The following is a 16,470-nucleotide window of genomic DNA, read 5'->3' on the forward strand; positions in this document are numbered from 1 at the left end:
GGTACGGTAATGTAGTTTACTATAATAGCATCAACACTCGACTTAGAACAGGGGCAGAAAAGCAGGCAAAGTGTCTGCACTTGACTACTGTTTTTTCACCATGCATCCTGCCCCATGCCACCGCCTCCTCCACCACTTGTTGGATGTTCATGTGTGAATACCACAATTGGCCTCAATGGCAATTCCTTCCAATTCACCTGTCAACATGAGGATAGCCTGTTGCCTAAGCTCGCAGACAAGACCAGACTCTTCAGTGAACTGCAAGTATATAACAGGACACATTGCAGTACTCCAGTGTGGCATCTCAAGGTGAGCAAGGATTGTTAGAAGGAATAGCAATTCTGAATGATTCACTGGATGGATTCAAAGCAACACTGATAAAAGACCTTGGGCAGCAGGCTACCTCCCCATTCTCATTGGAATATAATGGGAGCAGGCCATCCAAGCTTTCAAGCCAGTAAACTAGATAACGGATAATCTTTACCATAACTCCACTCATCTACCTTGCTCTCGTACTGAAAGAAGGTCCGTGATAAAAAGGAGCAAGAGGGGGAACAAAAAAAAGCACAATTTTTTTTTTATAAAGTACATTTTAAGTGTGAATGGTTACAGAACGATATTATACAAAACTGAAAACTCAATCTCTATTGTCCACAGCTTCGAGGTAGCAAACACTGGTCCATTTAAAAAATAAAAACTGGGCATTTAAATCTTTATCTTTTAGCTGTCTTTAACAACTCCTCGCCACAGTTTCCCTACCCCAAAGAAAAGCACTGACCTGATCTGAATCAAGCAGGCAGTAGTTCACCCTGAGCTGTACGAGCTGGGCCAGCAAGTCGAGCACTTGTCTCTGCAGATGGACTGAAGTGGTAGTGGTGTATTGCTTCAAGGCCTTGATGACCAGAGGCTCAAAGAGCCGAATGTAGTTGTGTATTGCGTTCTACAATGCAGAATTCACACAAACGAACTATGTTAGAATGACTCAATATACATCACACAAGCATGTTGACTGTCAGTGAGGGTATGAAGCAGCATGAACTACATACAAGAGCATAAGTGGAAAAGCTAGCGGCAGCCCAGCCCCCTCCCCATTACCACCGGCAGCCCCTTTCGTCCATGCCTAACTTTACATTTCTTGAAATCGCAATTTAATTTAAACTTATTTTTACAAGTGCAATTATTAAGACTCAAATAACCTTAACAGTACAGTTCATTCATTTAACCATTCATTCTCCAACAAAAGCTACGTACAGTTAGATGGAACAGGAAGTACCTTATCAGCTCGATGCCTGGCTACATTGGTCAGACTGACCTTCAGCTGAGATGAAACCTTTTGCAGCACATCAAACCATCTACAGTTTAAAATAAGCAAAAAAAAGGTCATTAACCCTCTATTTTGTACAAAGTACTCTTTTTATTGAGAAGTCACAACTGGAAATTGCTCCAAACTTTAGTTTACAGAAAATATCCATATCGCTAAGCTACTACACAGGATTATACAGAACATACAGCAGAGAAGCAAGTCATTCAGCCCAGCCACTCCACAGTGGTGTTTATTACAGAATGCAGAGTTTATTCTCCACTCAAGCTTTTCTCCATCTAAATCTACCAATGCAAACGTTCTCCTGCATGTCCTTAAAGATATTGGAATTCCACATTCTCACCAACACTTCATGTCAGCAAGCGTTTTCCCAATTCCTTATCTTTCTGATAAATATCTCGTTGTTGCTCATAACAAAGAAAATTACAGCACAGGAACAGGCCCTTCGGCCTCCAAGCTGACACCGACTATCTACCCGACTGAACTAAAACCCTCCACCCTTCCGGGGACCATAACACCCTATTCTCAACCTATTCATGCATTTGTCCAGATGCCCCTTAAAAGTCACTATCGTAGAAGGGTATCAGTAGAAGGGTATCAATAGACGGGTAATTGAAAGATAAACAGTAAAAACTATAAGCAGCACAAACAGATAGCTTCAGGAAAAACATCTTTACCCAGAGACTCGTGAGAACGAGCCTAGTTGAGTTCTTCGAAAATGTGACTGAACACATTGACGAAGGAAGTGCAGTGGACGTGGTGTACATGGACTTCAGCAAGGCGTTTGATAAGGTCCCCCATGCAAGACTTCTTGAGAAGGTGAGAGGGCATGGGATCCAAGGGGCTTTGGCCTTGTGGATCCAGAACTGGCTTGCCTGCAGAAGGCAGAGAGTGGTTGTGGATGGGTCTTTTTCTGCATGGAGGTCAGTCACCAGTGGAGTGCCCCAGGGATCTGTTCTAGGACCCTTGCTGTTTGTCATTTTCATAAATGACCTAGATGAGGAAGTGGAGGGATGGGTTAGTAAGTTCGCTGATGACACGAAGGTCGGTGGTGTTGTGGATGGTCTGGAAGGATGTCAGAAGTTGCAGCAGGACATAAATAGGATGCAGGACTGGGCGGAGAAGAGGCAGATGGACTTCAACGCGGATAAATGTGTAGTCGTCCATTTTGGCAGGACCAATGGGATGAACAAGTACATTATCAAGGGCAGGAGTCTTAGTAGTGTTGAAGAGCAGAAGGATCTTGGGGTCCGGGTCCACAGGACTCAAATCGGCCTCGCAGGTGGAGGATGTGGTCAAGAAGGCGTATGGTGTACTGGCCTTCATTAATCGAGGGATTGAGTTTAGGAGTCGGGAGGTAATGCTGCAACTTTATAAGACTCTTGTCAGGCCTCACTTGGAGTACTGTGCACAGTTCTGGTCGCCTCACTATAGGAAGGACGTAGAAGCTATTGAAAGGGTACAGAGGAGATTTACAAGGATGTTGCCTGGACTGGGAGGCATGCCTTATGAAGTTAGGTTGAGGGAGCTGGGACTCTTCTCCCTGGAGAGACGAAGGTTGAGAGGCGACCTGATAGAAGTTTATAAAATGTTGAGAGGAATAGATAGGGTGGATTCTCAGAGGCTATTTCCCCGGGTTGAAATGGTCGCTACGAGAGGACACAGTTTTAAGGTGCGGGGAGGAAAGTACAGAAGTGATGTTAGGGGTAAGTTTTTCACTCAGAGGGTGGTGAGTGAATGGAATCGGCTGCCGTCAGTGGTGGTGGAGGCGAACTCGCTGGGGTCTTTTAGAAGACTTCCGGATGAGTATATGGGATTTAATGGGATTGGGGGTTATAGATAGGTCTATGGATAGGTAGGTGTTGATGTGATCGGCGCAACTCGTGGGCCGAAGGGCCTGTTTGTGCTGTAGTGTTCTATGTTCTACGTTCTATAATGTGCAACTCACATGAAGTGAAAACAAAAAATGCTGGGAAATCTCAGCATGTCCGACAGCAGTTTGGGGAGAGAATAGAGCGAACGTGGAGTTTAGATGACCTTTCGGCTCTGATGGCAGGGTAGGACATTGGCACAGTGGTTTGCAGTGCTGTGTCAAGTGCCAGGGACCCAGGTTCGATTCCCAACTTGGGTCACTGTGTGGAGATTGCACGTTCTCCCTTTGTCCGTGTAGGTTTCCTCTGGGTGCCCTGGTTTCCTCCCACAGTCCAAAAGATGAGCTGGTTAGGTGCGTGGCCATGCTAAATTCTCCCTCGGTGTACTCGAACAGGTGCCAGGGTGTGGCGACTAGAGGATTTTCAAAGTAACTTCATTGCAGTATTAATGTAAACCGACTTATGACATTAAATAATGAAATTAAAAATAAAGAAGGATTTGCATTGGGACAGCACAGTGATTAGCACTGCTGCCTCACAGCACCAGGGACCCAGGTTTGATTCCTGGCTTGGGTCACTGTCTGTGTGGGTTTCCTCCGGATGCTCCAGTTTTCTCACACAGTCCAAAGATATACGGGTTAGGTAGATTGGCCTCGCTATATTGCCCATTAGTGTCAGGAGGATTAGCTAGGGTAAATTCATGAGGTTATGGGGATAGGGCCTAGATGGTGCAGACACGATGGGCCAAGTGGCTCTTTACTGTACTGTAGGATTCTATATGATATGATTCTATGACAGAAACACCAGCATAGACCAGCTTGTATTGTAAATTCTATGCAGCATAGAGTAAAATTATTGAACTGAGCCCATTGTGTGCTGTATCTGAAGGAAGCTTCACATTATTGCCTATGGGGATTTTTATTTTCTGCAAGTTGGGTGATGACCACCACTCTGACAGAGTCTCCAAATCAGACCCATCGCAAAGCCACATAGATAGAAGCTTTTGTTTGTCCAATGGGACAAAGATCAACAGTGGATTTACAACGACCAGCAACTCACTCGCTTTGACCACTCAGTGCAAGGTCTTCCCATAAACCTACTGACCTATTTGCATATTACTATTCTGTCAGAAACATAAGAACTAGGAGGAGGAGGCCATCTGGCCCCTCAAGCCTGCTCCGCCATTCAATAAGATCATGGCTTATCTTTTCGTGGACTTAGCTCCATTTACCCACCCGCTCACCATAATCCTTAATTCCTTTACTGTTCAAAAATCTAACTATCCTTGCCTTAAAAACATTTAATGAGGTAGCCTCAACTGCTTCACTGGGCAGGGAATTCCACAGGTTCACAACCCGTTGTGAGATGTTTCCTCCTCAACTCTATCCTAAATCTGCTTCCCCTTATTTTGAGGCTGTGCCCCCTAGTACTAGTTTCACCTATCAGTGGAAACAACATCTCTGCTTCTATCTTATCTATTGCCTTCATAATCTTATAGAAAGATACAAGATCCTCCCTCATTCTTCTGAATTCCAATGAATATAGCCCCAGTCTACTCAGTCTCTCCTCATAAGCCAACCCTCTCAACTCTAGAATCAACTTAGTGAATCTCCTCTGCACCCCCTCCAGTGTCAGTATATCCTTTCTCAAGTAAGGGGACCAAAACTGTACATAGTACTCCAGGTGTGGCCTCACCAGCACTTCATACAGCTGCGACATAATCTCACTATTTTTAAACTCCATCCCTCTAGCAATGAAGGGCAAAATTCCATTTGCTTTCTTAATTACCTACTGCACCTGCAAACTAACTCCGAGATTCCTGCACAAGGATACCTAGGTCCCTCTGCACAGCAGCATGCTGCAATTTTTTACTATTTAAATAATAGTCCATTTTGCTGTTATTCCTATCAAAATGGATGACCTCACATTTACCAACATTGTACTCCATCTGCCAGACCCTTGCCCATTCACTTAGATTGTCTACATCCCTTTGCAGGCTTTCAACATCCTCTGCACACTTCGCTCTGCCACCCATCTTTGGGTCATCTGCAAATTCTGTCACACTACACTTGGTCCCCAACTCCAAATCATCTGTGTAAACTGTAAACAATTGCAGTCCCAACACTGATCCCTGAGGCATACCACTAGTCACTGATCAACCGGAAAAACATCAATTTATCCCCCCCTCTTTGCTTTCTGTTAGTTAACCAATCCTCTATCCATGCTAATACATTACCGGTAACACCGTGCACCTTTATCTTCTGCAGCAGTTTTTGGTGCAGCACCTTGTCAAATGCCTTCTGGAAATCCAGATACACCACATTCACAGGTTCGCCATTGTCCACATGTAACGTTCTTAAAAAATTCCACCAAATTAGTCAAACATGACCTGCCCTTTATGAATCCATGCTGCGTCTTACCAATGGGACATTTTATTTCCCAATGTCTCGCTATTTCTTCCTTGATGATAGATTCAAGCATTTTCCCCAGTACAGAAATTAAGCTAACTGGCCTATAGTTACCTACCTTTTGTCTATGTCTTTTAAACAGTGGCATCACATTTGCTGTTTTCCAATCTGCGGGAACCACCCCAGGGTTCAGCAAATTTTGGTAAATTACCACTAATGCATTTACTATTTCTCCCCCAATCTCTTTTAGTACCCTGGGATGCATTCCATTAGGACCAGGAGACTTGTCTATTTTTAGCCTCATTAACTTGCCCAACACTACTTCTCTCATGATAATGATAGTTTCTAGGTTCTCACCTGCCACAGCCTTCCTGTCATCAATTTTTGTGAAGACAGACACAAAATATCTGTTCAATGCCTCAGCTATTTCCTCATTTCCAATTATTACATCCCTCTTGTCTTCTAAAGGGGGAATGTTTGCTTTCGCCACTCTTTTTTTGTTTTATATATTTGTAGAAACCTTTGCTATCTGTTTTTATATTCTGAGCTAGTTTATTCTCATAATATCTTACTTTTCTTTATAGCTCTTTTCGTGGCTTTCTGCTGACCTTTAACCATTACCTTTCTAGCAAGATCCAGCCCATTACTGCAGTCTGGCTTCCCAAATGCATCTAGAAAGCTGGATTTAAACATATTATGTAGAACATACATCACCGAAACAGACCATATGGCCAAGCTTATCCAAGTTAGTGTTTGTGCTCCACATGAGCCTCCTCCCAGCTTTCTTTGGCTAACCCTATTTCTTATTTCTTTCTCCCCTGTATTAACTTTCCCTCCCGTTAAATTAGTTTATGTTACTTACCTAATAAACTACAACTTGTGGTTTTAAAATACAAATTCAAACTAGTTTTTAAATTAAAAAATGTTTCACCCAAATTCCCTAGTGGATTTTATTAGTGACTAATTTACATTTCTCTGCAATGGTCTTGTCTTGTCCATAAGGAGAAACATCCTCTCCATGGATAAACTATCAAAAACTCTTTATTTAAAAGATCAAGTCACATCTCAAACCTTCTATGTTCAAGAGGTAGAAACCCCAGGCTATTCAGTCTTTCCTAGAAGTGTAGATGTCAGGTTTAGACACAAGAAATACACATACAGCTCAATCATGCAAAGTCCTTCATTATGGCTGGGTCAGAATCCTGGAACTCTCAACCCAACAACATTTTTGGAGTTCCTACAAATAAGGATTACAGCAGTTCAAGAAAGAAGCTCAAAGGCAACAAATACTGACCGGCCTTATCAGCTACCCCTCTCACCCTATAAATAAGAAAAGTAACAGCTTGGTTCTGATCTCTTGTCACCATATATCTTTGTTTTCATATTACAGAGAACAGAACTGTACACAGTAACTCGCAAATATGAACTAACCATTGTTTTACACAAGTTAAGCATAACTTCTCAAAAGGATAATCAATACGATGCCTCACCCAGATGTGTCCTGCTCAGGTTCTGCTTGGACCATATTCCTTAGACTGGCATCAGCGAGGGCCTGGGTGAAGTGAGTATATGGTGCCATGAAGCAGTAGTGATACAGTCCTGGCCTTAGGTTGGAGGAACCCAGACGCTGCACCTTCCCTTGTGATTTGCTAGGGTTGGAGGATGAACCATCATACTGTGATGCTAGGTTTGTTCCAAAGAGCGTCTTCAAGAGCTGGAGTTGAAAGATTTCGCTGTTAAACACGTGCAGGTAAGAACGACAAACACCATCCTAAACCATCTTTCTCACTTATATTCTTTCACATTTATACAAAGGCCTGGTGTTTCATTCAAGGCTCATCACTCACTGGTGCAGGAAATAGTGGTGAAGATTTCCACAGGCTTTCAATAAAATACAATCACAGAATGATTACATCAGAATAGACCATTTGGCCCATTATGTCTGTGCTGGCTCTCTACAAGAGGTACCCAACTGGTCCCACTCTTCCTTTTGTTTTCCTTTAGCCTAACTTTTTTTTTCTCTTCAGCTAATGATCCAATTCCTTTTGAATGCTGTGGCTGAATCTGCCATCAACACATTCTCTGGCAGTACATTCATCCTACATTTAGCAAAATTGAGTTTTTTCACCACTTTCTTAATAGAGCCTAGTTTCTTTCCCCCAAGCATCCTTCCTGACAGGCTGTTTCACATGTCTACAGCCAATATACAAAACATCTGTCCAAAACTTGAAGATCATGTAAAATCTTATATGAACAAAATACCTGATTGCCTGATTAAAGCCACACAAGTTAACACTATTTTAACCAGTGCATCCTCCAATTTATTTTCTATCATGCACAATAGATTTGCTTAAGTGCTCAGACCCTTCAGTTTTATTTGCATAGCTACACACGTGCAGTAACTTGAGACTAGCCTGTGCATGGGTTGCTGTACAGTCCAAAGGAACACTGCTTACAGCACATGTTCCATCAAATCAGTTAAGCACTGTTTGACATTTCGGTCACTTAATGTCTGCAGTTACTATTTTATCATTTAGGTAGGAATTTATTTATTCTCCCCCAAAATATGAGAGGAAATAAAGCTGTGCAACTCTCCTTCTGCCTCCCAAGGCAAGTTATAAGAACATAAGAACATAAGAAATAGGAGCAGGAGTAGGCCATCTGGCCCTTCGAGCCTGCCCCGCCATTCAATAAGATCATGGCTGATCTGTCGTGGCTCAGTTCCACTTTCCCGCCCTCTCCCCATAACCCTTAATCCCCTCTCTTATCAAAAACCCATCAACCCGCTTCTTAAAAATATTTAGTGAGGCAGCCTCCACCACTTCAACGGGCAGAGAATTCCAGATATTCACCACCCTTTGAGTGAAGAAGTTCCTCCTCAACTCCGTTCTAAACCGCCCCCCCTTTATCTTGAGGCTGTGCCCCCTAGTCCTACTGTCTTTTTTAAGTTATGTCTCTGATGCCACAGAATGGAAAGCCTGGTATTGAGGAGAGCCTTCAGAGGCTGGGACTATTCCATGTGGCAGAAAATGATGAAAGAAATGGTTTAATGGAGCATTTAAAAAATTATGAATGGTTTTGATAGAGACGGCAGAAAAAAAGTAAATTTCTCTGGCTGGGGACAAGGGATCAGCAATTTAAAATCCTCACTAGAAAGAGGACGTTGGTGAAAATTCCTCTATTCGGATAGTTGGGGTGGTTGAGGCAGAGAACATTGCATCGCTTTAGGTAATATAAATATCTGAAGTGCAAGACTATAAAGGCCTACAAGGAAAAGGGACTAGGCAGAAGTGTGTTTCAGTTGTGCCATCATCCCACATCCTGGAAAGCATCAGCACTGAGAAAGGAGAAACATAGACAAACTAGGAAATGGCCAAGGAAGTATAGTATTTCATCACCTGCAACATGTTTGTGCGATTCATACAATAGGGGCAAGCATGTAGAAACCAGCTTACCTGCTGCACACAGACAGTGGCTGCCATGGGTTCCCGACAAAAACAGGACTTGAGATAACCAAGGACTTCTTCCACACACTGCAAAAGGATTTTGTGGAGCAACCTTAGAACAGTTTCAGTAAACTGCAGATTGTGAGAATGTTAAAATGCACATATACATGTTCCAAAACTGGCACTTTGTGCGAATGTTTCTGAAGCTCACAGTCATAAGAACATAAGTAGGAGCAGGAGTAGGCCATCTAGCCCTTCAAGCCTGCCCCGCCATTCAATAAGATCATGGCTGATCTGAAGTGGCTCAGTTCCACTTTCCCGCTTTCTCCCCATAACCCTTAATTCCCTTGTCTGTCAAAAACCTATCTACCCATGTCTTAAATATATTTAGCGAGGTAGCCTCCACCACCTCAACGGGCAGAGAATTCACGAGATTCACCACCCTTTGAGTGAAGAAGTTCCTCCTCAACTCCGTTCTAAACAGCTCCCCTCTTATCTTGAGGCTGTGCCCTCTAGTCCTGCTGTCCTTTGAGCGGGAAGAATCTCTCTACCTCTACCCTATCCATCCCCTTCATTATCTTATACGTCTCTATAAGATCTCCCCTCATCCTTCTAAACTCCAACGAGTACAGACCCAGTCTATTTAGTCTCTCTTCATAGTCTAACCCCCTCATCTCCGGTATCAGCCTAGTGAACCTCCTCCGCACTCCCTCCAAGGCCAAAATATCCTTGCACAAGTGCGGCAACCAAAACTGCACACAGTACTCCAGCTGTGGCCTCACCAATGCCCTGCACAGTTGCAGCAAGACCTCCCTGCTTTTATATTCTATCCCCCTCGCTATAAAGGCCAGCATATCATTCGCCTTCTTTTCAGTCCAATTTATGAGCCTGTAAATATGCATAGCAGGAAATGCAGGTAGTATTTAACTACACTGAAGGTGCAGGAAACAACCAGGGCATTCAGTGCAACTAGTCTACACCTCCTTTCATCCACATTCATTTCATGTTTCTAACCTTTAATTCCCATCTCTCTCATGCGTGGGAGGCAAGATGGGGCAGATGGTGTAGTGATAATGGTGACCATGAAACGATCAGCGACTGTCATAAAAAAACCATCTGGTTCACAAAAGCCCTTTAGGGAGGGAAAACTTCCATACTGGTCTGGCCTACATGTGACTCCAGATTCACAACAATGCGGTTGGTTCTTAACGACCTTCTGAAATGGCCCACCAAACCACTCAGTTCAAAAGGCAATTAGGGATGGGCAACAAATGCTGACCTTGCCAGTATCACCCACATCCCATGAAAGAAATATATTTATCTGGCTTCCCTGTAATTACATTGATGCTAGTCACCTCAACTATCCCATGTGGTAATATGGCCCACATTCTCACCATTCTAGGTAAAAGAAGTTTCCTGTGAATTCCTTTCTGATTTCTGCATGTCTATTCAATATTTACAGACCCAATTTTGGTCTCTACACAAGTAGAAACATCTTCCCTAAGGTAGACCAAAGAGTAAGAGTAAAAAGGGGAAGGTGGCTCAAACATGGCTGACAAGGGAAATCAGGGATATTGTTAAAGCCAAAGAGAAGCCATATAAAAGCAGCAAACTAATTTGGAATGGGAAAATAAGAATATGAGTAGGCTTGCAGAAAACAAAAACTGATTGCCAAAACTTCTATAAATGAGAAAAGACTAGTGAAGATAAATGTAGGTTCCTTGTGATTAAAATCAGGTGCATTCATAATGGGCAAAAAAGAGGGCAGACCAGCTGAACAAGTTCTATGGATCTGTCTTCACTAAGGAGGAATCAAATAACCTTCCGTGAATACTAGGGGACAGAGGGTCTAGCATGAAGGAGGAACAGAAAGAAATCCTTATTAGTCAGGAAATTGTACTGGGGAAATTGTTGGGATTAAAACTTGGTAAGTCCCCAAGGCCTGATGGTTTGTATCCCAGAGTCCTCAAGGAAGTGGCCCTGGAAATAGTGGATGCATTGGTGATCATTTTCCAGCATTCTACAGACTCTCCAAGTGTTCCAGTGAATTAGATGGTAGATAATGTAACCCTGTAGGGTGACTTGGACAAGCTGGCTGAGTAGGCAAATACAATATAATGTGGATAAATGTGAGGTTATCCACTTTGGTGGCAAAAACAGTAAGGAAGATTATTATCCGAATGGTGACAGTTTAGGAAAAAGAAGGAAGTGCAACATGACCTGAATGTCATAGTGGAACAGTCGCTGAAGATTGGCAAGCTGGCCTTCATGGCAAAAGGATGAGAGGATAGGAGTAAGGGTGTCTTGCTGCAGTTATACAGGGTCTTCATGAGGCCACAGCTTGAGTTGTGCATGCATTTGTGTTCTCCCAATCTGAGGAAGAATATTCTTGCTATTGATGGAGTCCAGCGAAAGTTCACCAGACTGATTCCTGGAATGGCAGGACTGACAAATGAAGACAGACTAGATTGGCTGGGCTTGTACTCACTGGAATTTAGAAGAATGAAAGGGAATCTCAGAAACAAAAATCCTGATGGGACTGGACAGGCTAAATGTGGGAAGAATTGTTGGGGAAGTCAGAACGAGGTGTCATGGTCTAAGAACAAGGGGTAAGCCATCGAGGACTAAGATGAGGAAGAACTTTTTCGCTCAGTTATGAACCTGGGGAATTCTCTATCACAGAAAGCTGTTGGGGCCAATTTATTAAATATTTTTATTCATTAGTGGAACATGGGTGTCACAGGCTGGCCAGCATTTATTGCCCATCTCTAATTGCCCTTGAGAAGGTGGTGGTGAGCTGCCTTTTTGAATTGTTGCAATCCACGTTCTATGGGTTGACCCACCATGCTGTTAAGAAGGGAATTCCAGGATTTTCACCTAGTGACTGTGAAGGAATGGTGATATATTTCCAAATCAGGATGATGATTGACCTGGAGGGGAACTTGCAGGTGGTGGCGTTCCCATCTATCTGCTACCTTTGTCCTTCAAGATGGAAGTGATAGTGGATTTGGAAGATGCTGTCTAAGGATCTTTGGTGAATTGCTACAATGCATCTTGTAGACAGTACACAGCTGCTACTGAGCATTGATGATAGAGGGAGTGGATGTGGTGCCAATCAGGCGGGCTTCTTTTGTCCTGGATGTCAAGCTTCTTGATTGTTGTTGGAGCTGACCAATCCAGGCATGTGGGGAATCAGTCAGAGATTTACAGCATGGAAACAGACCCTTCGCCACAACTTCACAGAATCATGGAAACCCTACAGTGCAGAAAGAGGCCATCTGGCCAATCAAGTCTGCACCAACTTATCCATGCTGCCCTTTTTTTCCAAATCCTTAAGCTAATTCCAATTGCCTGCATTTGGCCCATATCCCTCTGTACCCATCTTACCCATGTAGCTATCTAAATGCTTTTTAAAAGACAAAATTGTACCGTCTTCTACTACTACCTTTGGCAACTTGTTCCAGACACTCACCACACTGAAAAAAATGCCCCTCTGGACCATTTTGTATCTCTCCCCTCAAACCTGTGCCCTCTAGTTTTAAACTCCCCTATCTTTGGGACTATTCCATTACACTTCTGAGGATATGGTCAAGAGGGAGCTGAACATGGTCCTTATGTCTAAAAGGATCAAAGGGTATGGAGAGAAAGTGAGAGACGGATACTGCAAGTGCATGATCAACGATCATATCGAACAGTGGTGTAGCTTGAAGGGCCGAATGGCCTACTCCTGCCTCTATTTTCTATGTTTAAACCCATTAATAATTGTAAAGTCTCCTATAGAGCCACTCCTCAGCCTCTTTTCAAAAAGGAAAATAGAGTTTAACAAGCTTAACTTATTCATTTTTTAAAAATGAGTATCACAAGTAGGCTTACACGAAGTTACTGTGAAAATCCCCTTGTCACGGCACACCGCGACTGTTCGGGTACACTGACAGAGAATTTAGTATGGCCAATCCACCTAACCAGCACGTTTTTCGGATTGTGGGAGGAAACCAGAGCACCCGGAGGAAACCCACGCAGACACAGGGAGAACGTGCAGACTCCACACAGACAGTGACCCAAGCCAGGAATCAAACCCAGGTCTCTGGCACTTGAGAGGTAGCAATGCTAACCATTGTGCCACCGTTTCACCTTGGACTGATAAAAGTTCTGTGCCATTCCTTTTATCTTTTTTGCTGCCTCTACAGTCTCTCTATAGCCTTTTCATAATATGGAGATCAGGTTGTGAGCAGACTAACCAAGGTTCATTACATGTTTAACATGCTTTCTCCATCAAAGACCAATTTACCTTCCCGATGTCTGGAAGAGTTGCAATCTCAAGAAGCTGAGACAGAACATCCAAAGCTCCTCGCAAGAAGCTGCCAAACTTCTCATTATTGTTCTGAAGGTCCAGAGTAACCTGGAACAGGAGAGAAAACATTTTAAAACACGTAGAAGAGCAGTTCAAAGATCTGAGAGATTTTGATAGAGAAGATAAAACCAATTTCCACACGAGAGTCAGCAATCAGAACATTTAAAATGATTGTATAAAGAATTAGCGAGGATGCAAGCATTTTCTTTTAAGTCAAGTTTATTTATTAGTCACAAGTTAGGCTTACATTAAACACTGCAATGAAGTTACTGCGAAAATCCCCTAGTCGTCACACTCCAGCGCCTGTTGGTCAATGCACCCAACCAGCATGTCTTTCAAAATATGGGAGGAAACTGGAGCACCCAGAGGAAACCCACACAGACATGAGGAAATAATGCAGGCTCCACAGATAGGTGACCCAAACCTGGAATTGAACCCGGGTCCCTGGCGCTGCGAGGCAGCAGTGCTAACCACCATGTTACAGTGCCACCATTTAAAAGGCAAATTGAATTACTTTGAAGGAGGGGATTGCAGAAGTAGATTTAATAATCATTTTCAAAAGGAAATTGGATATAAACTTGAAAAGGAAACACATCCAGGGCTATGGGAAAAGGGCAGGCAATGGGATTAATCTGATACCTTTTTGAAAGAACGTCCTACTATGCTGCATAACTTAATGTAATCACAGCACTCTTGATTTTGCAATGATTCATAATCACAGAGATGGGGACACTGCAAAGCAGTGACTTGGACCTCTGAGCCTGCTGCGAAGCATGGTTCCAGACAGGAGCAAAGCCTAGCAACAATTACTACGTACACAATACAACCAAAACAACTGCAATTCTACATGGGCATAAAATGAAAAAGGAAAAAATGTAACTGCTGTAGCTCATCTGCAACATCACAAAACCATGCTGTGTGTCCATCATTTGGCATGTCAGCTACGACTCTCACCAGCTTTTACAGATGCACCATAGAAAGCATTCTTTCTGGTTATATCATAGCTTGGTATGGCTTCTGCTCTGCCCAAGACCACAAGGAAATTCAAAACTCATGAATGTAGCCCAATCCATCACGCAAACCAGCCTCCCATCCACTGACTCTGTCTACACTTCCCACTGCCTCGTCAAAGCAGCCAGCATAATTAAGGATCTCATGTACCTTGGACATTGTCTCTTCCGCTTTCTTCCTTCAGGAAAGAGATACAAAAGTCCAAGGTCACGTACCAACTGACTCAAGAACAATTTCTTCCCTGCTGCCATCAGACTTTTGAATGAACCTACCTCGCATTAAGTTGATCTTTCTCTACACCCTAGCTATGACTGACACTGCATTGTACACCCTTTCCTATGCTTTGCCTGTATAGTGCGCAAGAAACAATACTTTTCACTATGTGTTAATTCATGTGTCAATAATAATTCAAATCAGATCACCAGAACTGTGCTCTCAATCACACTTTTCCAAAAGCCTCTCTGCTTTATGTCAAAAGCTTAAACAAAGTATTCTCCACTTGCCCATCAGTCCCCTCATCTTTGCTCGAGTGTTCTTTGCTGCTTATTGTAAAACAATTTGTATTCATATAGCATCTTAAATATGGTAACTGCCCAAAACACAATGTTCCCTTCAAGGGTGCTACAGAAAATTCAAGTTGTTCAAATTCAAGCAATAATTTTATAAAACCTGGACTGGAAATGTGCACCTTTGGATACCAATAGTCTAATGTTGTCACACAACATGTACTGGGTGGCAGTGAAAGATACAGAGATATCTTATTGCTTAAACTAACTAGAATGAAAACCAAGTGGAGTCTTCAGTTGGAGTGGGCCTATAGTGAAGGAGAATGAACTAGACTGGAGTATACAATTTGAGAAGTGGAGTTGGTTGGGGTAAAGTAATTTTCCACAGTAGAGGCCGAGATGCTGAGAGTTGCCAAGACACTGAGATCCCTTCATTGGCAGAAGAGTGTAACTACAACATATGTTTACATAGGCAGTTACTAGTATAAATATGTGGGAATAGGAACTCACACTGGAAAAAGTTCACACAAAAGTAGCACAAAAAACCTGACAGTGTAAAGTTTTGCGGAAGGAAATTATGAATGAATACAAGAATTTTAATAATGTATGGATCTTTCCTGAGCAATGTTATACTTTTCCAACCTCTGCTCATAACTCAAATCCCTCATCCCTGGTAAATCTTACATCTATCCTAGCTAAGCTGCGGTGCTCAAACTTTTCCACAATACTGTCGCCGAGAGGTGCCCGCCAAAGTCAGGCTGCCCTCTCTACGTTTTTTTTGACATCTGAAATCCAATATTAAAATAAACGATACTCACAAATAGACCTACAAACCAGTACCACCTTCTCTTTCTGACACTGGGCAATGTACATCAATGGTTCTGGGGAAGTGATTGGGGGGGGTGGGGTTGTGGGTGGAGAGGGAGTGAGGCAGGAACCAGGAAATCACAGAACATTGAGAAAACATCCCCTTTGTGTTGGTACCTTGTAATTTGCATATGTAGCCTTCAGAACATCGTGCAACTTCAGGTAGGGAGGCAGGTGATAAAAACTGCCCAGAGAGGTGGATTTGCTTGTTGGTGCAGCTCCAACAGCATCTGTGGGTCTAGCAGCTGTAAAGAGAATGGATAAGACAGGAAAACGCTGAGTTCAGTACACATACCAAATGGCATGTCTGCTAGTTACATTAGCAGCAGTCAGCCACCAGAGGGCACAGCTTTAAGAACATAAGAACATAAGAAATAGGAGCAGGAGTAGGCCATCTGGCCCTTCGAGCCTGCCCCGCCATTCAATAAGATCATGGCTGATCTGTCGTGGCTCAGTTCCACATTCCCGCCCTCTCCCCATAACCCTTAATCCCCTCTCTTATCAAAAACCCATCAACCCGCTTCTTAAAAATATTTAGCGAGGCAGCCTCCACCACTTCAACGGGCAGAGAATTCCAGAGATTCACCACCCTTTGAGTGAAGAAGTTCCTCCTCAACTCCATTCTAAACCGCCCCCCCTTTATCTTGAGGCTGTGCCCCCTAGTCCTACTGTCTTTTTTGAGCGGGAAG

The 16,470-nt window shown here is 43.1% G+C and overlaps 1 protein-coding gene across 8 annotated transcripts in view; it reads right to left on the reverse strand.

The window, feature by feature from the left end:
- htt (huntingtin) overlaps window positions 1-16,470 on the reverse strand; it is a 216,068-nt gene that overhangs the window by 89,889 nt on the left and 109,709 nt on the right. For all 8 annotated transcript variants that reach the window (XM_080189503.1, XM_080189502.1, XM_080189500.1 and 5 more), the window contains 6 exons: window positions 15,899-16,026; window positions 13,335-13,445; window positions 9,056-9,133; window positions 7,091-7,314; window positions 1,274-1,352; window positions 779-940 (listed from right to left, as the gene is read on the reverse strand). In XM_080189503.1, the coding sequence (XP_080045629.1) occupies window positions 779-940; window positions 1,274-1,352; window positions 7,091-7,314; window positions 9,056-9,133; window positions 13,335-13,445; window positions 15,899-16,026 (782 nt within the window). The remainder of the gene's footprint in view (window positions 1-778; window positions 941-1,273; window positions 1,353-7,090; window positions 7,315-9,055; window positions 9,134-13,334; window positions 13,446-15,898; window positions 16,027-16,470) is intronic.

This window comes from Carcharhinus amblyrhynchos, chromosome 5 (genome assembly GCF_965287045.1).
Source record: "Carcharhinus amblyrhynchos chromosome 5, sCarAmb.v2.hapA, whole genome shotgun sequence".
NCBI lineage: Eukaryota > Metazoa > Chordata > Chondrichthyes > Carcharhiniformes > Carcharhinidae > Carcharhinus > Carcharhinus amblyrhynchos.